Genomic DNA, 26,572 nt, shown 5'->3' with positions numbered 1-26,572 from the left:
ACAACTTATAACTTACAACTTACAACTTACAAGTGTGTTTATTAGGAGGCCAATTCTATGGTATTTTTTTTGTTTGGTGTCTAATTTTTTATTGAGAAGTGATAGGGCCATCAACTTTTGGTATTTGTAGCTATCAAATAGTTATCGATTTTAATGGTGTGAGATTTCATCAAATGGCTCACTTTTTCCTGCTGGTTACATATTGGCCAGAATTTGAAAAAGTTGCTGGCCCCTAAACTTTTTCTTTTTACTAGGTTACTTTTTATAATAATTTTAAATATCTAAAATTTTTTAATTTTTATATTTTTAAATTTAAAATTAATTTTTAACCTATTTTAATAATTAAAGAATACTTTTTAAAAACCATAACAAATACTAAATAAATATTATAAGCAATTCTCCCAAGGAATTTTTTATTTTTGAATTACTTGTTTAAGTTTTTAAGTAATAGATTAGAAACGCAAAAACTTTTATAGTTTTATTAAACCAAATAGATAAATTTTTTATAACTTTTAACTATCATTTTAATTTCTTTAATAATTCAACAACATACTTCTTATGACTTTTGAACATTTTTCTTTTATAGATACATCATTTTAAATAAAAAACAAATAAAGTTTTTAAGTGATACACACAATTTTTTAGAAAAATATAGAAATTTTGTATTTTTTATTTTTTCATTTCTCTTATTTCTCTTTTACTGTTTTTTTTTTCCTCTTTTTCTTTTTGCTCTTAAGTTTTCTTTTTTTAGTATTTTTTTTCATGTTGTTTCTCCCCTTCAAAAGAAAAAGAAGTAGAAAAATACAAAATATAGCAAAAAAGAATAAAAAACACGATATAAGTCACTTGTAAAAATATATAATATATATAAAAATACACCATGCAAGATGTTCGAAATATTCCAAAATATCATTTTCAAAATGTGTGATATTACGTACCATGCATCGTCTTTGTCTTCTATTGAATATACGTCTTCCTATTCAATATAACTTATAAAAGAATACGTTATTTTAATTTTTTTTTTCCGCCTTGCAATACACATAAGTTGAATGCTAATCTTTAATAAAAAGTGAAAATTAAAACATTAACCAAATATTTTTGCATTAAATACATTATCAATAAATAGGTCAAAAAGTTTTATTAATTTTAAACAAGAATTTAATTTTGATGCACTGACAGTATAAAACGTTTTATATAATCATGTAATTACAATTATTCTTTTAATGATCATTTCCAGTCATTGTAAAAGTTAGTTATTTTTACTAATGTGGTATTATGTGATTGGATGCACGTATAAAAATAATTTTACACTGACAATACATTAAAATTAAATTCTTTTAAACAACACATTTAAAACTAAGAAAAATTAATATATATCTAATAAATAACACTTTATTTATATTTTTTTGAAATATCTAAATTACAATAATATAATATAATAATAAAAAAAATATAACAATGTTATTTTGACAACAATGTTATGTAAAACACAACATAACAATATTACCCACAATTGTATTTCTTTATAATATAAAGTAAACTATAAAAATGGTACTTAAAAGTTTATATCGCTGACAAAAAGATCCTGAAAAGATGTTAATGACAAATAAACTCCTGAAAGATTTAAAAATGTGATCAAAAAAATAATATATTAAATATATATTCTAAAAAAATACTTTAGAGATCAAATTTTAATATAATTTATTTGCTATCATTGTTAAATAAATAAGATATTTTTATTCTTAAAATTTAGTAATATTATGTCAAGTGACATTTTTTAAAAAAATAATTGTAAATGATCATATTTTTTAAAATAGTAAAAAATATCTAAAGATTAAATTTTGTTCCAAAATTTTTTTTGTATATTTTCTAAATATTTATTCAAATGTTTCTATAAAATTCAGAGTAAATAGATAAGTCATTTACTAAATATAAAAGTTTTTTATATATCACTTACAAAAATATAATAATATTAGTTAGTTTTGTCGCATTTATTTCTAATCATTCAAAAATTGTTTTGTCGATAACATAAGAACTTTTTATCAATAGCTAAATCTTTTGACTACCAAACTAATAGTTAACACTAATATAATATAATATAATTAACTCATCGGATCTACCATTGTTATTGCTAATATACATTGTTAATCATTAATATCGTTAAAATATGTTAGTAAACTATGATTAAAGTTGCTCACAAGCACTAATCAATATCATTTTTTTATTTAAATAAGCTAAATAAAAAAAATAAGAAAAACAAAGAAACTACTTAAATAGAAGGGTAGTCTCATTTAAGACTACTCTTAAACTCCTCCCAAATAGATAAAGAAAACTTCAATTGATAAAGTTATAACCTCATCGTCAACTTTACCATAGTGTCTGCCACCGTATTTACATCTTTTATAATCAAACGAAAGTCAACAAACCAATTTCAATGATGATATCCCTTATTTTGAGCACCAACGGATTAATAAACCCAAAACCATCATGGTGATTAATAACAAGATTAAACACTTTCACACAATCTGCCTCACAAATAACATCTCGTTGACCCACATTCCAGGCTAAGAGATATCTTCTCAAAATAGCAAACAATTCCCTTTGAAGAATACTATTACTCCCAATCATTCCCAAACACCCCCTTTGCCAACTTACATTACAATCTCTAATAACGCAAGCAAAACCAACACTATCACCAGAACCAGGATAACTAGTATCACAATTAATCTTAAAAGTACCGATGGATGGGGATTCCAAGAACCACTTAGAATAGAGGGGAGTGACATATGTTGTAATTCAAAAATACTCCTAAACTCCTTTTCTGAAGTTAAAGCTAGACAAATCACTTTTTTCGGAAGTCAAGTCTCATGAGGATTAAAGATGTCATTATTCCTTACTCGCCATATCTACCAAAGTCCCGAAAAGAACTTGAATGGATGCTCTCTGCTATGATACAAGGACCAGTTCTTCAAATTTAGAGGATGACAAAAAATATCCAACCTATGCCATACAAGTTGAGCTTTTAGACAAACTCGAATACAATGTAGAACCGATTCCTAGTTAGAAAGGCATCTTGGGCACCTATCCGATGATGACATCCCTCTTCTGAAGTGAAAACTTGCGGTAGGAATAGCCTCCTTAAGACACAGCCAAGCCAAACGCTTGTGCTTTTCCGGAATAAGCTGGTGCCAAAGCTAAAGCCAATTCTCTCGCTCCTCCCAACCAGACAACTACTTACACAACCACAAGTAACCGTTGCGTGAATCATAAACTTTGGTCGTAGACCCAAACCAATACCAATCCACTTCTGGACCTGCTTACATATCTGGATTGTAAGAAAGAATATTACCTTTCAGATTTTGAGATAAAGGAAAATAAAGAATATCCAAATGACACCTACCAACCGACCAAATATCCTGTATCCGGAGGTTCGAATCAGAAATATGAATATAATCCATCTCATTAGATAACTGTCCTTCTTTCCTCCAACTAGAAAACCAAAAATTCTGCTTTAAATCCCAATACACCAAGTAAATCCATCTTTCAACACTTTCCAAGCCTTGCAATTTTCAAAGACTCCTCCAAATGAGAGAGGCCTTATTCTTAAGACAACCAAAATAGTCATATAGAGATGATCGAAATTTGATATCCAACAATTGGACCCATAACTTGTTTGCCTGATGGAAAAAAAGTCCAAACTAACTTTTCAAGAAGAGCAATATTCATACAATAAGGATCTCTAATCCCCAAATTTTCATATTTTTTTGGAGTAACCAATACCTTCCAACTAACAAGATTCAATTCTCTTCCATCAACTTATCCTTTCCAAAGAAAATTTCTCATCATAAACTCCAGTTTACTAATGATCCATTTGAGAAAAAAAGAGACATGCATCTAGTACATGAGAATAGTGGTTGCAATAGAACTAACCAAGTAGAGTCTACCTGCCTGATTGAGTAAACTCCCTTTTTCAGCTTACTAGTTTACCCCGAATCTTATCCAGGACACCGTTAAAAACTGAATGGGTCACCTTAAAATGGCTAAAGGTAACCCTAAGATACTTGTCCTTGTTGTAGAGACATTCTTGGAACAAAACACTTTAGATTTTTTCACATTAATCTTCATCTTAGATGCTTTACGAAAAATCTCTAAAACTAACATCATATTTTGTACTTGTCTCTTTGTAGTTTTACAGAATAAAAACAAATCATCTACAAATATTAAGTGGGATATTTTTTGTCCCTCTCTAAAAACAACAACTGCCTCCCACAAGTCCAAATCAACCTGATGACTAATAAAGTATGACAATTTTTTCATACATAACATAAAAAAAAAAATAAGATGACATAGGGGCTCCTTGTTTAAGACCCCAACTAAAAGTAAAGCCATTTAAACGATTCTCATTTCAAAAAATAGATTAAAAAAAAAAAGCAGTGACACAATTCTTATTAAATTAACATGCACATTCTTATTTCATACTAAAAATTATTAAATTAATTACATAACTAAAAATTACTTCAAATCAATATCACTTAATTACTCCAATCTGTATTGATGTATTAAATTAAGTGTTTACTTCAGTACAATAATAAATTCATACGTACCGATACGTTTAAAATATGGACAAATAATAACAAGCCATGTGGAATTTATTTTTCACATCAGCATTTATTTTTTTTTTAAATATGTATTATATCACCACTTTTACTGAAACACCCTTTTAATTAAATAAAAAAAATATTTTTTTTATTTAATTTTATTAAAAGTTTTAAACACCCTTACTTTATTCGATTAGACAAAAATACCATTTTAAATCAATCAAGTTTTAGAATTCAACTAATCCTAATTTTATATTTTCAAATAATTTAAAAATAAAAACAAAACATATCTGGAAAACAAAAATATCATCCCGAGGACATTAAAAGAAGTCCAACGCTTAACAGGAAGACTTGCTGCCCTATTCAGATTTGTCTCATGCTTGGCTTTAAGATCTATTCCCTTTTTTCAAACCCTTAAAAAGAAAAATATTTTTCACCGGAATGACGATTGTGATCGAGCTTTTGTCAATCTGAAAACAACTCTCTCACAACCGCCGATTTTATAAAAACCCTTACAAGGGGAAGATTTATACTTATACTTATCAGTTACTAATTGGGCGATAAGCTCCGCTCTTGTTACAGAAAGGGACAAAGCTCAACATCCAATATACTTCGTCAGCAAAATACTACAAAACGCTGAAATCAATTATCCGAGGATTGAAAAATTGGCATTAACACTGCTATTCTCGGCAAGGCGACTCCGACCTTATTTCCAGAGCCATGTCATCTATGTTCGCACCGACCACCCATTACGACAGGTGCTACACAAACCAGAAATTGCTGGCAGGCTTGTAAAATGGTCGGTCGAATTGTCAGAATTTGATATCAGATACCAAGCCAGAGGACCGATCAAATCCCAATTCCTTGCCGACTTTATAGCAGAATTAACAATGCCTACCGAAGACGACTATACAATACAATGGACATTATACGTTGATGGTTCATCTAACATTCAAGGATGTGGCGTAGGGATCCGACTTGAGGGTAGTGATGGCTTCATCCTAGAACATTCAGTACATCTATCCTTCAAAGCCAGCAACAACCAATCAGAATACGAAGCCCTCATCGCTGGACTATGACTTTGTTTAAATCTCCAAATTTCCAACATAAAGGTTGTTGAGTTAAGAAATTAACCAAATTAATTAGTGATGACAAACATTATTTTTGGGCAAAATAAATAATTAGTGTTGATTAATTATAATTATTTATTACTAATTATTTATTATTGCAGGCCAGAATTCAATAGCCCAAATGGAATGAAAAGCAATTAGCAAGGATGGTGGGCTGAAAGCAAAATTGAGAGTCCAAGGAAAAGCAAAAAAAGCCAAAGAAATCAAAACGGGCTGAACTTGAGAAGAACTCGATCCAAGCCCGAATTGAATTTCAATTCCCTCTCACTTGCTTTCACTAAATCAACGTTCCTTTCTTCTCTGTCTCAGTCAAATCAGAAAATCAGAAAAGTGAGAAAGAGAGAAAGAGCTTCTTCCCTAAGCTAGTCACCAAAGAAGCAAGAGAGAGAAGTATTAAGCTTGAAACACAGAAGTCTAATCAGAAAATCCAAACAAAATCAAGCTTAGGTTAAAGGTAACCCATTTTCCTCTTGCATGCATCAGATCATCTTCGCTTCTTCCCAACTCTCTGCTCTATCTGAAATAGGATACAAAGGAAAGATGGTTTCTGTTCTTCTCTGCTGTGTATCCACGGTCTTAAACATGACTTGGGGACCAAGTTGATTTTCAAGGGCTAAGATCAAGTTGACCATGTGAAGATTTCTATGGTTACTGCTATATGGCTTTCGGTCAAGATGAAGAAGTCAGAAGGAGAGTTTCTACTCTGGGGATTAAGGAGAAAAAGTGTATCTGTGGGTTGGTAAAGCTCAAGGCTCAAGGTGTTGACCTTGGAAGAAGAACCCAGCAACGTGCAAGGAGATAAAAGAGGTTTGCTGTTCATTCAGAAACTAAGGAGAGAAAACCAGTGAATAGAGGTTTTGTTCTGAGAGAGCTCTTTGAAGAAGTTCAACTAACTGGACAGTGTAACCTAATCAAAGGTGCACTCCGCCAATATGAAGAACTGAATCAGAGGCTTGCCAATCTGGTTTTTCGCATAGCACAGAGGCTTGCCAATCAAAGAGAGTGAGTCTAGTGATGGTATTTCAGATGACGAGCTTTTGTTTTTTGCTAGGAGATTCAGAAGGATGATGAAGAACAAAGGCAAATACAAGGGTTCGAGTTCAAAGGAGCACAAGATCGACTTGAGCAAAGTGACGTGCCATCATTGCAAGGAGGTTGGACACTTCAAGCTAAACTGTCCAAAGCTCAAAAAGGAGGACAAAGGAAAGAAGGAAAGGAAGAGGGAAAGGAAAGAAAGGCTGTTGATGAAATCAATCTCCTTCATGTTTTACTTATTGTAATGTACTTTTCTAAGTTTATCTTTCTGTAATTTTTTGTGAGAAAAGGCATTGTGAGAAAGCTTAAGAAAAATCCATGAGTGGAAAAAGGTTGAGAGAAATACTTGAGAGAAAAGCCTAAAGTTATTTTCTGATTTCTTTAGGTTAGTTAAGTGTCTTGTATCTTGTACCTGTAAGGTATCCCTTTCTTAGTTGGGTTAGCACTAAGAGTGAATAGTTAAGTATTAGCATAGCCATGTCAAGTTAGGATAGAACTTGAGTGTGAAAGGATTGGGTCAATCCTGTGAAATTGGTGTATGTAATACTGTTAACTATAGTGAAAATTCTTCCACTGTTGTGGAGGAGACTGGACGTAGGTTGCATAGCAAAAGGCAACCGAACCAGGATACATGCTGGTGTTAGCTTTTCTCTTCTCTGCTGTGTTCTGTTTTCTGATATTCATGAGACAAAAATAAATTCTCATAAATTTCCGCTGCTTAGTTTAAATAGAATCAGAATTGTAATTTTGTTTAAAAGGGTCATAACAGCAACAAAAAGGAAGGCATAGATTCAACCCCCCTTCTCTAAGTCTACCACAACCTTCAAAGGTATATTGCGATTCGCTTCTGGTAGTACAACAGGTAAATGATCTATTCCAGGTTAAAGATCCCCTCCTTTCTAAATATCTAAAGCTCGTAAAAAATTTAAGTTTAAAATTCACTGAATTTGAAATAAATCATATACCACGAGAACATAATCACAGGGCCGACATTCTTTCTAAGCTCGGCAGTACACAAGCCGACTTATATATATTACACCAGTCCACTATAACATCTCCAAGTATTACTCTAATCGATGTTGTGAGTGTTACACAGGAAACAGATTGGCGTACCCCATTTATACACTATTTGCAAACAGGGAACACATCGGACAATATCCAGAATACAAAACGGTTTCGACGATAAACGTCCTTTTTCACTTTAATAAATGGCTCTCTGTATCGCCGAGGATACTCCCGACCACTTCTAAAATGCCTCAATAGAAGTGAGGCAAAAATAGAATTATCCGAAGCCCATGAGGGAATCTGCGAAACCCACACAGGAGCTCGAAGTTTGGCTTATAAAATCCTCCGGGCAGGCCTCTTCTGGCCATCCATAAAAGAAGATACCAACCATAAAGTCAAGACATGCGACAATTGCCAAAAGCATGCACCATTAATACACATCCCGGCAGAGCAGTTACATTACTCGGACATCAGTTGGCCCTTCAACCATTGGGAGTTCGACATTTTTGGACTATTCCCAATGGCACCGGGTCAGGTAAAATTTCTTGTTGTTGCAATCGACTATTTCTCAAAATGGGTGGAAGCCCAACCTTTAGCTAAGATTACTTCACAACAAATGACACCTTTTATTTGGAAGAACATTATTTGTCGTTTTGGTCTTCCCAGACATATCATTACTGATAATGGTCGCCAGTTTGTCAATCAGAAATTCACATCTTTTTTGCAAAACCTCAAAATCAATCATCACTTCTCATCTGTGGAACATCCACAAACTAACGGACTAGCTGAAGCAGCAAATAAGGTGATATTAGATGCTTTGTAAAATATTCAGTTGAGCTTTTATCCATTTTCATTTCTGGTCTTAATTTTAGGTAGGGATGGCAATTTATTTCCGACGGGGCGGGTATCCGCGGGGATTTACCCGCCAGGGGATGGGGATGGGGACATTTTTTCACTCGTGGGGGGGGGGGGGTGGGGACGGGGATCCGTGAAATAAACGGGGCGGGGGCGGGGAGCAAGGTCCCCGCCCCGTAGAGACCCGTATAATACCCGCATATACAAAATTACTAAAATATTCCTAGTATATATATATTGGATTAATACTCAAAATCGTCCCTGAAAGATCACACATTCTTCATTTTCGTCCCCGAATAATTTTTTTAATCAAATTAGTCCTTGAAAGATTTAAAATCAATCGCGTTTGTCCTTCCGTCAATTAGTTAACGGTTTCCGTTAATGTTTTCCACATGTATCGTTAAATGACAAATCAACAATGATAAATCAACATTGTCTTTTGGTATTAGGGCATATTGTGTCAAAACGGCGCCGTTTCTCTTTTCATCTCTCTCAAAACGCATGAAACATCACAATAGTTAGAGAGAATGCGACGGAGCTCGGATCATTGGAAGGGATGAGGAAGCCATAATCGGTGATGCTATGCAGAGTGTGACTGGGCTCATTCTTTGCAGTTTAGGGTACCAATGCTAAGCCATAGTTGGAGTTGTGACCACTAACCAGCGACATTAACGACATGGCAAAATGGAGCAACAGTGACGCCAATTAGACAGAGAGATAGAGAGACTCACTCAGTGATGCGACACAGAAACCCGACAGCCCAACCACATCACCAATCCATCAGCGACACCCACAAACAGCATGCCACACAAACAAACGGCAGTAATTTTGGTCGAATTTCAGAGTTCAGAGGTAGAGAAAAGTGAGATTAAGAGAAGTGAAAATGGAGTCATGGAGCTTGGAGATGGAGGTAACGTTGTGGATTGTAAATCGTAAAAGTGAGAAAGATTGAGAGGTTGGGGATTTATTGTTAGGGTTTTCATATATTCAACTCAAATTGGGCTTTGATTAGGTCAAAATGCATTCTGGGTTAAGAAGATAACTTTTAAATTGGGTTCTTTCTAAAATGCAACCTCGCACCACAGACGCCATTCCGGCAATTTAGCGACTTTCTCCGGCAATTCTACTCAAAGCAGCTTCCTCCAACTCGAAGTGTAGAACCGCAACAGAAAGGAGAGGTAGAATTGTAAAATCATACCTTTTGATTAAAGCACCGTGTTCTTCTCTTTGATTAGCACTTTGTCGTCTTTTCTCTCTCTGTGTGTTTGATATTTTGTGTTTTGTGTGAAGAAGGAAGAAAGAGCGTCTGGATAATGACTGGGGAAAGCTTCAAATGGGGAGAGATGAGAGAAACGGTGTCGTTTTGATATGTGCTGTGTCACTTAACGATTTATGCAGAAAACGTTAACGGAAACGGTAACTAATTGACGGAAGGACAAACGCGATTGATTTTAAATCTTTTAAGGACTAATTTGATTAAAAAAATCATTCGGGGACGAAAATAAAGAATGCGTGATCTTTCAGGGACGATTTTGAGAATTAACCCATATATATATATATTAGTTATGATTTCTAAAACCCTAACTCCTAACCCTTTCCTCTCTACCGGCCGTCACTCACTCACTCACTCTCCTCTCAAAACTCAAATTCTCCTTCTTCCTCTCCGTCCCTCCTCCATGCTCACCGTTGCTCACTGCCCTTATCCACTCTCATTGCCTTCACGCTCACCACTACTCACCGCCCTTGCCCTGGTCCGTTTCCTTTTCTTAGATTCGCTCCGCCACCCTCTTCCACTCAGACACTCTCTCTGCCACCTCCTCCACTCAGACACTCTCTCCGCCGTCCAGCACCTTCGTTCGCACTCACTCGCGCGCCTGACACCCAGCTCTAGGAGAAGCGTTCTTCGCCTGACATCTAGCCCTAGGCAGCGACAGAAGCGCTCTTCGCCGTCGCCGTCTTCATTTTCTTCGTAGAGACAAAAGCTATTTTTCTTCAGTGATTCTGTAATTTTCATCTACTTAAAGCATTTTTTGTTTCTTTCATTCTGTGATTTTCTTTGATTTTATTTGAATTTCAATCAATTATCTTGTGATTTTATTTCATATATATATATATATATACACGTGTGTGTGTGTCCTTCTGTTTTTTTGGTGATTTAGTGGCTAAAAAAAATTGGAATTGAATATTTGAAGTTAATTGCTATGTTGTGAGGATATATGGTTATGGATAGTTGAATATTTGAAATATTAATTTTTGAATATTTGAAGGATTTGGTTATGTTTTTTATGAAGGTTGAGGTGGGTTTGCAGAAGATCTTTGATGGTTGATGGCTGGGTTGTGAATTTTGTGTAAATTTTGTTTTTGGATTAGTGATGGCCGAATGTAAATTGCTGTTTGATGTGGCTGGTTGATTAATTTAGTATATGGTTGTGTTCAAATTGGAAGCATGAATATGAATGGTTTTATGGTTTGAGTAATTTTTGGTGTTTGATTGATTTGGTTTGGGTATAGATTATGAATTTATGAGTTATGACTAAATATTGTTGATGATGAAGATTATGATTGTAATGATAATTGAAGATTTTTGCTTATTTCTCTGAATTTTTTACTTTTTAAAGAATCAGCGGATATCCACGGAGACTCCGATCCCCGGCGGATACGGAGTTCCCGTTACCCGTCGCGGGGATGGGGCGGGGACGAGGACGGATTATAGATGGCAGGGACAGAGACGGATTATGGATGGCAGGGACGGGGGCGGGGGGCATGTCCCCGCCCCATGGGGACCCGTTGCCATCCCTAATTTTAGGGGTTTTCGCGTGTAGTTTGAATTGATTTTGAGTCAAAAACTCATCTTATTCGAAGACTGATTTTACTTGCGATGCAGTTTGAATTGGATGATTTTTTTTTAAATTGGATCCGATCCGATCCAATTTCAAGCGGTTTGGATTGGATTAAATTTACAGTTTTGTAAATTAAAAAAATTAAATACATATAACAAGTCTTAACATTAAATTTTAAATAATCAACAATGACATAACAAGTCTCAACAATATTTTAAAAAGCCAATAATAACATAACAATTAAAATAAAATTATAGGTTAGTTAAAATAAATAATATTTTAAACATAAAATATTTATTAAATAATAATAATACATGAATAATATAAAAATATATAACAAAGTATAATTGTAAATATAATAATAAAATAATAATATTATAGATCTAAAATCCGATCAGATCCACCAGTTTACAAAAAATTGAATCCAATCAAATCTGAATTAGTGTGATTTTTAATCAGTTTTGAATTTAAATTAAATTAAATAAACAGTTTAATTTAAATATATTTGGATTTGAACACCTACTTAATTTATTTATTTCTAGTGAAAGAAAATCATAGCAGCGCCGAATGATTATGTATCCATCCTGACTCGAATGCGTAAACGACTTGGTGTTTATTTTACCATCATCAAAATTTAATTAACAATTTTTCTCTTGCAATTTGACGACTTCTCACTTGATTGTGTTGATAGGCAATTAGTATTTGCCGTGTTTTGGACTCCACTGAATACCATGAACACAGAACCTTCCCTTAAAGCTTATTATATACAACAGCAACTACGAAGTATTGATGAAGAACACAGTTATAAAATTATAAAGAGAATTAAGTTGACTTGAAAGTCTACACGGGTCCCTTTCAATACTTTTCATTTCAAAGAAGAAATTTACCGATCTATGTGTCCATTTATGTATAATTTCAAATATCAATAAAAATCGTTGTTCAAAATATCAACTCTAAAGTTTCCAACTACACATCATCACCATGTCAAAACCTTTCTACTTGTTATGTGCATTATTCTCCACCATATTCACGACATGTTATGCTGATTCATCACCAATTTGTGCTTCTTCTGGTTGTGGTAATGGAGTTCCCATTAAGTACCCTTTCTGGAAACGTTCCGGCACCGCCGTCGGAGAAGTTTGCGGTTATCCGGATTTTGGTCTTGAATGTTCAAAAAAAGGCTACCCTATCCTCCAACTGGAAACTGACACATACTATGTTACAGACATAAACTATGTGAATCATTCAATCACACTTGTTGACATTGATGTGATGAATGATACATGTCCAAGGGCAAAGAACACCGTTTCCATAGGGAACATACCTTTGTCTTTCAGTAATTTGGATATGAACATCACTTTCTACTTCAATTGCAGTTCTCAGCCTTCAGTGGTTGGTGCCGTGCCTATCAAGTGTTTGATAAATGGTCAGGGGAAGAAGTCTTATGTGTTTGAGGTTGGAACGGATATTGGTGGTAGGACTTGGACTAACTCTTGTGATGCTGAGGTTATGGTGGCAGTGAAGCATGATCAGATCGAAAGTGGTGATTTGATCAATGGGTTTGGTGCAGCTATGAACAAAGGGTTTGTTCTTGATTGGAACAGAGCTGTGGATTGTGCTGAGTGCGAGCTTTCTGATGGGTATTGTGCATATAATGGAACTACTAGGCAAACCATGTGCATATGCAAAGATAGCATAATTGTTGCCGAAAGCTGTAAAAAAGGTATGCTGTTTTCAGATTAAATTTTTAATTACATCTTAAGTCCCAATAATGTTTTGAACCACAAGATCATGCAAGTGTAGCAACAAAAGTTCTTATCAAGATGTTGAGATAAGCAATGATATGTTGGGAAAAATACTAGGTATTAATCTAAATTATTTTATTTGTGAAAATCATAGAAAACTGAAATCTCTAAATAAAGTTGCCACTGAAAGAAAGTACTAAGTAGCCTTCATTCCAGTGATATACATATATTTATGGACTCAGGAAGGCATTGTGTACTTTTGTGGACTAAAAGTATTGGTGTTTATATGCGCAGAATGTTTTGCTTTGAATCTTGGAACCATTGAACAATATTAATTCTGCTCTTGGTCTCTTTGTTACAGCTGCAGGTAAACGCTGGACCAGACTAAAGAAAGTCATTATTGGTAATACATCCAAAGGTTTCCTTTCATATTTTTCTTTTATGGTAGTTTCGTATTATATTGGCCAGAATTTTCAGAAATCATCAACTCTTCTTCATTGAGGAATAGTAAACAAGTGCTAAGGCTTAAGAACATTTCTCTTCTTTTCTCAAGTATGAAAAAATTTAAATTTTTATATCTTCTACAATACTTTTTTCTTAAATTGGAAATAACATTCAAAATTGAATATCAGTTGCTTTATGCATGGCAATGGACATGACTCTTTAGTGATATGAACAATTGTATCTTACTCTTTTACTCTTTTACTATGCATCTGTCCACTTCAACTAGTTTTTCAATTGTTCACATTAAAGGGGTAGACCTTGAAATGGTTTCTGTGAATTTCAAGCCAAATATCATAACTTTCTTAAGGAAGATCCCAACAGTATAACAGATTACACTTATTTATTTTGGTTTTTCTTTCATAACAAAAGTTTATAGAATTAAAAGTATTAGATGTTCCTCTAATTCTTTATTTGTTAATTAACAGGTGCTACAACAGTTGCAGTAATTGCAGGATTGTTGAGTATTTGTTACCTTACATACAAGTTACCAAGATGGCGAGAAAAATATAGCTTTCTGACAAAAGGTAACCAAGATATTGAAACTTTCTTAAAAAATCATGGCGTGTTAACTATAAAAAGATATAAATTCTCTGATGTGAAAAAAATGACCAACTCCTTCAAAGTTAAACTAGGACAAGGTGGTTTTGGTGTTGTATACAAGGGAAAGTTATCCGATGGTTCTAATGTGGCAGTCAAAATGTTGAATCCATCCAAAGGAAATGGTAGAGAGTTTATCAATGAAGTAGCTAGCATTAGTAGAACTTCACATGTTAATGTTGTCACCCTTTTTGGATTCTGCTTTGAAGGCCGCAAGAAAGTTCTTATTTATGAATTTATATCAAATGGTTCCCTTGACAAGTATATTTATAGAAAGGAAGGAGTTGAAACTACTGCATTGTTGAGTTGGGATAGGCTGTATCAAATTGCCAAAGGGATAGCTAGGGGGTTAGAGTACTTGCATAGAGGATGCAACACTCAAATTTTACATTTTGACATAAAGCCACATAATATTCTTTTGGATGAAAATTTTTGTCCTAAGATATCAGATTTTGGACTAGCAAAACTTTGTCCTGGGAAGGAAAGTCTTATTTCGATGTCGGATGCTAGAGGAACAATAGGGTATATAGCTCCAGAAGTATGGAATAGACATTTCGGCAAAGCTTCTCATAAATCTGATGTTTATAGTTACGGAATGATGCTTCTTGATATAGTGGGAGGAAAGAAGAACATTAATGTAGAAGGGAGTCAAACAAGTGAGATATATTTCCCTGATTGGATATACAAAAGGCTTGAACAAGGCACTCAATTAGGGCCTGAAGATGGAGTGGTGGCAATAGAGGAAAATGAATTGGTTAAGAAAATGACGATTGTGGGTTTATGGTGTATTCAAACAATTCCAAATGATAGACCTACAATGAGTAAAGTTGTAGAAATGTTAGAAGGCAGCATAGATTCCATAAAAATGCCACCAAGACCTGCTCTGTCTTCTCCTGTAAGATCGATTGCAGAATCTTCTACTTTGTTGAATTAGTAGTTTAGTACATCACATTATATTCAAAAGTTCGTCATTGGGCACTATGCACATATTGGTTCTTGTGGGCATTTACTAAGATAAGTACTTGATCTTACTGCTGCCTAGAGCAAGAATGTTATTTTTCAAATTTTCACGTTAAGGGCAAAGAAATAATAATAATAATAATAATAATAATAATAATAATAATAATAATAATTGGTTGTGCAATGCTATGAGTGTTACTAGTTATGCTTTTGCTTCTGCTCTTCTCACGCATTAGTTGTGATTGGTTCTAAAAAGATAACAACTTAAATAGTAATTTACATAATAATAATATATAATTTGAAATTCTATTGTTTTAGATTTTATATTTTTACAAAATTAAGTAATTTTTCTCTTAACATTACTATCAAATTTTTCTTCTTTCTATATATATTACTAAACAATTATTTAAAAATTCACTTCTCAATACAATTAGAAGCCGACTCTTATTGATATTCATAGTTAAAAAAGTTTTTTCAATTAATACAGTTGCTACGCAAAAATTAAAGCTAATTTCAAAAAAAGATAAATAATATTCGTTTGAATTTATTTTTAAGAAAAAACACTAATTTCATTTAAATATGAGAATTGATCATTCTAACGAATATCTAATATGAAATTTTTAAATTGACGATTAAGTACCAAACATTGAATAAAAAATTATTGTGGGGTCAAATTTAATAATCTAATAGGGACAAATAAATATTATTATCATATACTACTCAACAAAATTTTAAATTGTAGTGGGAGAACTTGCCCCCACAACTCTGCACTTGGAACTGTCCCTGCTCTCCAAAGTCTCCCAAGTGTTTGATTGGTCCTCCCATCCGGTCCTATTTATATTTTACCACATACACATGAAATATCTATTTGATAATGTGAGTCATCAAAAGCAATAAACAATAACAATCTAAGTAGAGAAAAGAACAAATAGGTCATTGATCCTTTTATCCTGCGGATATTTAAGTCTCTAAAGATTAAAAAATATATTTAAATTCCTGATTTTCTCAAAACCTGGACACCTGGATCTCTCCGTTCATCTGGATTTGCAAAATGTAACAGAGACATTTGACGTGGATACTGCTCTGTAGATGTAGCCGTTATAGTGTCCTACGTGGATGGTAGAAAAAAGTAACGGGACAAAAAAGCCCCAATGCTCAAATAACGTCGTTTGAGCCATCACTCTTTTTGAAGCTCGTTCCTTTAGTTTTCTATATTCCCTATGAACTCTAAAGTAGTACTATTCCAGAAAGAGGAATTGCAGCAAAAGGTAACAAAAAACCCAAGAATCTAATTAGAAACTCTCCCAAGATTCTCCCAAACGAGTTCTCAAAAATCAAAATAGGAACCAATTTCACCAACCCTAACTCAGAAACTGAGAAAATGAAAATCAAGAACAGGGTAGAAGGCACAACACTAACTCAAAAAGAAATGTAGAATCAACCCTAATCCCTAACTACTAACACTATTGAAGTAGCTATGGGATTTGCTGAAGACGAAGTTTAGAAGGCGTCCTCATCGTTCTCAGTGCCTGAATGGCGTCCTTGTCAGAGGAAGAAGGAGCAGACAAGGTGCAACTCGCCGTTTGTGGAAAGAAAAGGCATCGCGTTCTTGGAGTCTTCGATAAATTAGAGCCAACGGAGGCGTCTTCTCATCACAGCAGAGGCGGCGGCAATGAGCTTGAAAGATGGCGGCGGCAATGTTGAAGGAGAATAGTGTGGGCTGCGATTGTAAGGAAGAAGGCTGCGACAATGTGAGGAACCATGGGTTGAGAGGGAGAGTGAGTGATGAGAGTGTCGTTTCGTTTGGGGGTTTAGGGACTTTAGATTTTTTTTTTGTTTGTTTCAATAAATAACGACAGTAAAGAAGAAGCTTGGGCAGACTTTATTTTAGGGAGAAAGTACGAGTTTGACTTTTGATCTTTCTGTAGGATTTTTGGTCTTGTGTTCAAAAGTTTAAAGCTGTATAGAGAATACATATAATAACCAAAGGGACAAGCTTTGGAGGGGATAGTGAGTAAAACGATGTTGTTCAGAGTTTCAGTATCTAGGGACTTTTTGTCCTTAAACTTTGTCCTAAACCATCCAGGCATACTAGCCACATCTGGAGAATGGCATTCACGTCAGACTTTTCTGTTATATTTCACAGCACTAGATGGATGGAAGGATTCATGTGTCCAGGTTTTGAGAAGGTCAAGGACTTAAGTGTATTTTTTAATTTTTAAAGACTTAAATGTCTGCGGAACAAAAAGTCAGAGACTTATTTATTCTTTACTCATATAAGTAAAATAAAATAGAAGAAAAGAGCATTAATAATAATAATAATAATAATAATAATAATAATAATAATAATAATAATAATTTGAGCATGTACCATGGCTTATCCTATATATGACATTTCCATATTGAAAGATTTTAATTAGATCATGATAAATCAGTAGATAACAATAACATACACCATAGTAATAAGAATAATATATTAATATATAATAAATTAAAATAATAGAATAAAAAACTGTGTCCATATTCATCGTCAAATTCATTATTCTAAAAAAGGTGACAAAGTCTCCAATTAGTCACACATACTATTTTCAGTAAAAAAATATTCGATGAACACAAAAAAATATAATTAGCAAAAAAAAAAACCTTAATCAATAATCTCATACACACAAATATATGATATTTCAAGTATTTTTTCACAGAATAATTAACTTTTAGGAATAATTAAACATTCAACAATATAACAAGCAAATCTGTTATGATATTATAATTAATTCTTTTACAACAATATCTAACCAATTTCATTCTATGAACATCAAATATATATTCTTATATGACAGATAACTGATAAATAATTTTTTATATTTTCACATAACATATTTGATTTTCGATATATTAGGATATTGTAATAAGATGAAAGGAATATGCATATACCCTATGAATTCTTTTACAGCATACGGAGTGGACTTTGTAAGTGCGATCATCATTATTTTTTTTTGGTGACATTGTTGAGTGTTCTCACTCACTCTTGACTCTTAAGTATAACACGACTCACCAATAATGTATGAAGACACCCTTTTAACCCGTGGATTTACCACTTTATAAGGTTAACATCTAATGCATTTTCCAAATTCGGTAATATTTATGTATAAATAGTATTTTAATAAACGTGTATCTTTTCTCGTCTGTCATTTGGCAATTTTTTTTAAATATATTTCTCTACCGTTTGAGTTGTAGATATGCATAGATGCTAAATATGAAAAGATATATTTTTCTTATTAATTTACAAAAATGTTAAAATAATTTATCAAATAATACATTGCTTAATAGGAGAAAATGCATCCGAATTTATTTTCATGTTATTATGTTCCATATGTAACTAGATCATTCTCACAAGCTTTGAATATAACACTACAAAAAAATGCTGAGTATCATCGGATTTACTAGGGGAATAATGAAAATAATTTGCCGGTAAATTGGTTACCGTAGGATTTTGGGTCGGATACAATCTACGACATAAACCACGCCGGAAATTGATTACCGGTGGATTTATTTTTTCAACAGTAATTTGCAGCAAAATTAGCATCGGAATATGATGTTAAGGTTACAAAAATTTGATATCAGTTAACGTCAGAAATTATCTAACAGTAAATTTGGCGCTTGACATTGTGACTTTGTGCCGAGTTACCATCGAAAAAATTCGATGGTAAATTCGACAGTGGCTTTATTTTTTATTACATTGGATAATCATTACCGTCGAGTAATTCCGACTGTAAATCTGACTGTAGGTTTAATTTTTTTAAAAAACTTATAATGGACCCTAATAGTTAATAATTGATAATTAACTCCCAATTAGTAAAAAATAAATTAGTAATTTGTCTGAAAACAATGATTTATATATGATGTGAAATATCAAATATATAGAATAAAAACACGAAGAAATAAGATGCTTCTAAACTAATCAAAACAAAACCCTAATGACTATGGTGCTTGATAGTCATCGTTGTCATAATCAAAACAAAGCATGCTCGTAACACGTCAACCTACCGTCATCCGTACCTGAAACATTGTAATTATTTACAATCTAATCAAAGTTTGATAAAGAAATACATAAGATCGAACTACAGTTAGCACGCGTTATAATTATATGAGCTTACTAAATAAAGTATAAACATACAACGAGCTAGTTAAGATATATTTAGGTTAACCTTATTCAGATTCATCATCATCTTCTTCCTCTGGTTCATCATCCTCCTCTTTCAAGGTAATTTCCTGATCATCAAACTCATCTTCTTCTTCTTCATCTTTACCCACCCCTCTTCTTGAACATCGTTGTCCTCTAGTGGTAGTGTCTTATCATCTACCCTAAGGACAATGATGTCATTATCCATAACAGCCGACCTAAGGGTGATTGGATCACCAGTATCAACCACCATTTTCGAAGGAGTTGGGTCATAAATTTGGTAAGATTCCTAACCCTTTGTCCTGTCAGACTCAATGTAACCTCTCAGCTTAGTCTTAACCACAACCACCTAACTAGACTTATATGACTTTGGATAAGTTAAATAGTATACTTGTCGTTCATTTTAAGGTAGAATAAAAGGATCGTAGTGCCTATATTTTCTGGTCACATTTACTTCAGTGATATTGTAGTCCTTGTGCTTTCATATTCCTAGTCGCGAACTTGGATCATATCATTCACATTTAAACATGCACACATTGTACGTAGTCTGTCAAAAATACTCTAATTGAATGATATTGTACAACACACCATACCAACCAGAATCCCCACTACTTGCATCTCCACGAATTCAGACTCTGGTGTTATCTGCTTTATTTCCCACCGACATCCATTAACACTGAATATTGGGTATCTTGTGCCCTTATTCATTGGGCCCAACTAAGTGCAACTACGAACCATTCTCTTGTGGACTAAGAGTATTGGTGATGCATAATGTTTTGCTTTGAATCTTGGAACCATTAAACAACATTAGTTCTGCTCTTGGTCTCACAATTATAGCTGTAGATAATCACTGGACCAGACTAAAGAAAGTCATTCTTGGTAATACATCCAAAGGTTTCCTTTCATATTTTTTGTAAGACCCCAAATTTTCAAAAATTAAATAATTAACTAATGAGTTAATTATGATCTATTATTTTATTTAAAGAAAATTATTAATTAATGAAGTGTCTGCCACAGGAGAGCAGATGTGACATTGTTTGGGCCTTAGTGCCAAATGTAAAGTGGGGACGCCCACACACTGAGAACTGTTTTCCAGATGTACGCTTATTGATTTGGAAAGTCACACTGTATGCGGCCTGGCCGTACGACTTAAAGTCACACTGTATGCGGCCTGACCGTACGACTTATAAGCACACTGTATGCATCTGGAAAGCCATACCTGGGACTTGTGCCTGGGTAATGTCGGGAGCGGGTAGGCAACCGACACATGAGCTCATGGCCTGCGTTAGGGATAGACATGCATCATGTTGTTTGTACATTTGCATTTGATTGCGCTTACTTGTCTTATTACTTTGTGATTGTATTGTTTGTCTTGTTGTGATTTGCTTGTACATTGAATTGAATCTCTTGTTTGCACTACTTGTTTGTGAGTGTATTTAAGTGATTACGAGTTGACATTTGACTGAGAATTAATATGTGGCTGAGAGACAGAAAGTGTGACTAATTTTATATTTAAGTTTTGTTTTGAGTTAAGAGATTTTAAAAGAAGGTAATTAATTATCTAAAGTAGGACCAAGAGTATTTTCAATGGGTTTGATAAAAATATATTTTTATTGAGTAAAGTTAATTATTTGCATTTTATTCCATTACTTTTACGGCATTCCCATTCCCTACTGAGAACGTGTGGTTTGTTCTCACCCCAAATCTTCCACCCTTTCAGTGACACAGGTTCGGAGATTCAGTTAGAAGATGCAGACGACTAGTAGTTTTACTTGTGATTCCTGTTATTTTTATAGAGTTCCCTCGCCCTTGTTGCTTTAAGTTTTATTTTAGCCAGAGGGATAGGTATTGTATTTAAGTTTTACATTGAATTTAATTGTATAGCATCTATTATTATTAATAATTATGTGAATTTAATTACTAAAACATTTTTCTGAAATTTTCTTAAAAACGGAAATGCGATATCGACGTAAAGGCTCAATAGTAAATTTATAATAGAGGAAATCAGGTCCGTAATGCCTTACTTTTGGTACGATCATGACGTGCTAAAAGTTAGGGTGTTACATTTTTCTTTTATAGTAGTTTCGTATTATATTGGCCAGAATATTCAGAAACCATCAACTCTTCTTGAATAGTAAACAAGTGTTAAGGCTTAAGAACATTTCTCTAATTTTCTCAAGTATAAAAAATTTAAATTTTTATATCCTTTACAATAATTTTATGCATGGAAACGGACATGACTCTTTAATGATCTGAACGTCTATACCTTACTCTTTTACTCTTTTACTATGGGCATCTGTCTACTTCAACTACTTTTTCAATTGTTCACATTAAAAGGGGTAGACCATGAAATGGTTTCTATCAATTTCAAGCCAAATATCATAACTTTCTTAAGGAAGATCCCAGAAGTATAACAGATTACACTTATTTATTTTGGTTTTTCTTTCAAAACAAAAGTTTATAGAATTAAAAGCATATTAGATGTTCTTCTAATTTTTTTTTTGCTAATTAACCTGTGCTATAGCAGCTGCAGTAATTGCAGGATTGTTGAGTATTTGTTACTTTACATACAAGTCACTAAGATGGTGAGAAAAATACTGCTTTCTGACAGAAGGTAATCAAGATATTGAAACTTTCTTAAAAAATCATGGTGCGTTAACTATAAAAGGATATAAATTCTCTGATGTGAAGAAACTGACAAACTCTTTCAAAGTTAAACTAGGACAAAGTGGTTTTGGTGTTGTATACAAGGGAAAGTTATCTGATGGTTTTAATGTGGCAGTCAAAATGTTGAATCCATTCAAAGAAAATGGTAAAAAATTTATCAATGAGGAAGCTAGCATTAGTAGAACTTCTCATATTAATGTTGTCACCCTTTTTGGATTTTGCTTTGAAGTCCGCAAGAAAGTTCTTATTTATGAATTTATATTAAATGGTTCCCTTGAAAAATTTATTTACAGAAAGGAAGGAGTTGAAACTACTACATTGTTAAGTTGGGATAAGCTGTATCAAATTGCCAATCAAGGGATAGTTAGGGGGTTAGAGTACTTGCATAGAGGATGCAACACTTAAATTTTACATTTTGACGTAAAGCTACATAATATTCTTTTGGATGAAAATTTTTGTTCTGAAATATCAGATTTTGGACTAGCAAAACTTTATGCTGGGAACGAAAGTCTTATTTCCATGTCAGATGCTAGAGGAACAATAGGGTATATAGCTCCAGAAGTGTGGAATAGACATTTCGGCAACCCTTATCATAAATCTGACGTTTATAGTTACGGAATGATGCTTCTTGATATTGTGGGAGAAAAGAAGAACATTAATGTAGAAGGGAGTCAAACAAGTGAGATATATTTCCCTGATTGGATATGCAAAAGGCTTGAGCAAGGAACTCAATTAGGGCCTAAAGATGGAGAGGTGGCGATAAAGGAAAATGAATTCGTTAAGAAAATGATGATTGTTGGTTTATGGTGTATTCAAACTTGAGTTGAAGTCATCACTACCTCTAAGAATTTTAAATTAATTAAGCTTTTACCAACATGAATTAAAAATTAAAGATCTTTGACCAATCACAGATATTGCTTAGTCATTAACACAAGCCTATAAATTATTACAAAATTAGACCTTATAAACTTTTAGACTTATAGATATGATTTACTTATGACCAATTTGCAGCAATAAAATTCTCAAAATAGCAAAACTTATGCTATATATTATTTTAAAACAAAATTGAAGGGATCGGAGTACCTTGCAATTGGTCGTCTAACACTTAGGGGTATTCGTGGTGCAGTTTGGATCGACTTTGAATAAAAAAATCATCCGGTCCGAACACTAATTTTACTTACGGTGTAATTTGGTTTGGATGATATTTTTTAAAGAATTCGATCCAATCCAACCAATTTCAAGCAGTTTGGATTTGATAGGATTTGCGGTTTTGTAAAGTAAAAAAATTGAATATATATTATATATAACAAGTCTTAACATCAAATTTTAAATAACCAACAATGACATAACAAGTTTCAACAATATCTTAAAAAACTATCAATAACATATTAATAGAAATAAAATTATAGGTTAGTTAAAATAAATAAATAAATCTCATTTTGAACTCAAAATATTTATTAGATAATTATAATAATACATGAATAATATAAAAATTATAACAAATTAAACACATTATAAGTAAAATTGTAAATATAACAATAAAACAATAAAATCATAGCACATTGTATGTTTTAGATTGGACTGGATTGATTTTGATGAGTAGATCTGAAATCCAATTCGATCCATGTGTTTTGCGAAAAATAGAATCCAATTAAATCCAAATTAGTGCGATTTTAATTTATTTTCGATTTGGATTGGATTGGATAAATGGTTTAATTTGGATTGGTTTTGATTTGAACACCCCCATTAACACCAGGGGAGACTTTAACATTCACATGATAATCAGAGTCATCTTTATCATCCTTAGTTTCTTCTTGTTTCTCTTCCTTCTCTTCCTTCTTGTCTTCCTTCTCTTTTGACTCCTCTTCTTCTTTAGAAAAGCGAGAAGATCGATTTGCAGTGAAAGGACGTGATGACGATGCCTTCTCCTTGTTCCTTTTCTTGAGATTCTCAATAATTCTTGATTTTATGCTTCAAGAATACAGAAACTCACTCAAGTTTATTTAATTAAATATGACTACTCACATGAAGATATCTTCACATAAAAAATCATTAAATAGTTACTCAATTAATATTTCTGAAATCACATTGAATTGAAATATATTTGATATATACTAGCTTCTTTTTTTTACCATACCTGTCATCAAACTCATTAACGTAATCACGCACATGTTCGAGGCTCTCCGAAGTCTCCCAAGTGTTTGATACGTCCTCCCATCCGGTCCTATTCATATTTCACCGCATACATATATGAAATATCCATTTGATAATGTGAGTCATCAAAAGCAATAAACAATAACAATCTAAGTAGAGAAAAGGATAAATAGGTCCTTGACCTTTTATCCTGCGAACATTTAAGTCCCTGGAGAATGAAAAATATATTTAAGTCCTTGACTTTCTCAAACTTGGAACCTAGATCCCTCCGTTCATCTGGATTTACGAAATGTAACAGAGATGTCTGACGTGGATACTATTCTATAGACGTAGCCGTTACGGTGTCCCACGTGAATGATATAAAAATGTAGCAGGATAAAAAAGCCCCCAATGTTCAAACGAGGTCATTTGAATCTTCACCTTCTCCGAAGCTCGTTCCTTTGGTTTTCTGTATTCCCTATAAACTCTAAAGTAGTATTATTCCAGTAAGAGAAATCGCAGCGAAAGGCAAAACCCCAAGAATTCTAATTAGAAACGCTTCCAAGATTCTCCCAAACGAGTTCCCAAAAACCAAAGCAAGAACCAAATTTTCCAACCGTATCTCAGAAACTGAGAAATTGAAAATCTAGAACAGGGTAGAAGGCACAACCTTAACTTAGAAAAAAATGTAGAATCAACCCTAATTCCTAACTACTAACACTAATGGAGCAACTATGGGATCTGCTGAAGACAAAGGTTAGATGGTGTCCTCTTCGTTCTCATTGCCTGAATGGCGTCTTTGTCAAAGGAAGAAGGAGCAGACGAGTGCGGCTTGCCATTTGTAGAAAGAGAAGATGTCGCATTCGTGGAGTCTTTGATAAAGTAGAGACAATCGAGGCATCTTCTCATCGCAGCAGAGGCGGCGACAATGAGCTCGGAAGATGGCGACGACAATGTTGAGGGAGAATAGTGTGGGCTGTGATTGAAAGAAATATGGCTACAGCAATATGAGGAACCACAGATTGAAAGGGGGAGTGAGTGATGAGAGTGCAGTATCATTTGGGGGGTTAGGGACTCTAGAGTTTTTTGTTTGTTTTGATAAATGGGGGCAGTAAAGAAGAAACTTGGGCAGTTTTTTTTAGGAAAAAAATGTGAGTTGGACTTTTGATCTTTCTTTAGGATTTTTGGAATTGTGTTCAAAGGTTTAAGGCTATATAGAGAATAGATATAATAACCAAAGGGACAAGCTTGGGAGGGGATAGTGCGTAAAACGACGCTATTTCACAGTTTCAGTATCTATGGACATTTTTGTCCCTAAACTTTTTTCCTAAACCATCCACGTGATACACCGTAATAGCCATATTTGCAGAACGGCATTCACGTCAGACTTTTTTGTTACATTTCATAGCTCTAGATGGATAGTAGGATTCAAGTGTCTAAGTTTTAAAAAGGTTAGGGATTTAAATGTATTTTTCAATCTTCAAAGACTTAAATGTCTAAGGGACAAAAAGTTAAAGAATTATTTGTTCTTTACTCATATAAGTATAATAAAATAAAAGAAAAGAGTATTAATAATAATCATAAGCACTAACCATTTGATCATGTACTGTAGCTTACCCTGTATATGACATTTCCATATTCAAAGATTTTGATTAGATCATGATAAATCAATAGATAACAATAACATACACCATAGTGATGAAGAATAATATATTAATATATAATAAATTAAAATAAAAGAATAAAAATTATATCCATATTCATCATCAGATTCATTATCCTAAAAAAGGTGACAAAGTCTACAATCAGCCACACATACTATTTTTTTGTAAAAAATATTCAATGAACATAAAATTAAAATTAGCAAAAAAAAAAAACCTTAATCAGTAATCTCATACACACAAATATATGATATTTTTAGTATTTTTTTATAGGATAATTAACTTTTAGAATAATTAAACATTCAACAATAGAATAAGTAAATTTGTTATGATAATATAATTAATTTTTTTTACAACAATATATAACCAATTTTGTTCTATGAACATTAAATATATGTTCTTATATGGCAGATAATTGATAAATAATTTTTTATATTTTCATATAACATATTTGATTTTCGATAACATATATATATATATATATATATATATATATATATATATATACCCTATGAATTAATAAGATGAAAGGCGTATGCATATACCTTATGAATTCTCTTACGGCATATGGAGCGGACTTCGTAAGTGCGATCATCATTATCTTTTTTTGGTGGCATTGTTGATTGTTCTCACTCACTCTTGACTCTTGAGTATAACACGAC

The 26,572-nt window shown here is 33.1% G+C and overlaps 2 protein-coding genes and 1 pseudogene across 2 annotated transcripts; 2 read left to right on the top strand and 1 right to left on the bottom strand.

Moving 5' to 3' along the window:
* The first annotated feature begins 12,328 nt into the window (after nucleotides 1-12,328).
* LOC107644273 (LEAF RUST 10 DISEASE-RESISTANCE LOCUS RECEPTOR-LIKE PROTEIN KINASE-like 2.1) lies at nucleotides 12,329-15,453 on the top strand. The gene is made up of 3 exons (XM_016348108.3): nucleotides 12,329-13,186; nucleotides 13,570-13,611; nucleotides 14,138-15,453. Exons 1-3 carry the CDS (start codon nucleotides 12,445-12,447, stop codon nucleotides 15,241-15,243), a joined length of 1,890 nt encoding a protein of 629 aa, XP_016203594.1. The 5' UTR covers nucleotides 12,329-12,444; the 3' UTR covers nucleotides 15,244-15,453.
* Nucleotides 15,454-16,954: 1,501 nt separating this feature from the next.
* Nucleotides 16,955-22,938, top strand: LOC107641197 (LEAF RUST 10 DISEASE-RESISTANCE LOCUS RECEPTOR-LIKE PROTEIN KINASE-like 2.4 pseudogene; annotated as a pseudogene).
* An 890-nt stretch (nucleotides 22,939-23,828) lies between these two features.
* On the bottom strand, nucleotides 23,829-26,572 carry LOC110262572 (uncharacterized). Its single transcript, XM_021102880.2, has 4 exons — nucleotides 26,456-26,572; nucleotides 25,842-25,867; nucleotides 24,254-24,340; nucleotides 23,829-24,087 (listed from the first exon to the last, which is right to left on the bottom strand). Exons 1-4 carry the CDS (start codon nucleotides 26,525-26,527, stop codon nucleotides 23,829-23,831), a joined length of 444 nt encoding a protein of 147 aa, XP_020958539.2. The 5' UTR covers nucleotides 26,528-26,572.

The sequence above is a fragment of the Arachis ipaensis genome, chromosome B5, assembly GCF_059453495.1.
Source record: "Arachis ipaensis isolate K30076 ecotype BB chromosome B5, ASM5945349v1, whole genome shotgun sequence".
NCBI lineage: Eukaryota > Viridiplantae > Streptophyta > Magnoliopsida > Fabales > Fabaceae > Arachis > Arachis ipaensis.
The sequence above is the reverse complement of the archived record's forward strand: the minus strand, read 5'-3'. Positions and strand labels throughout refer to the sequence as shown.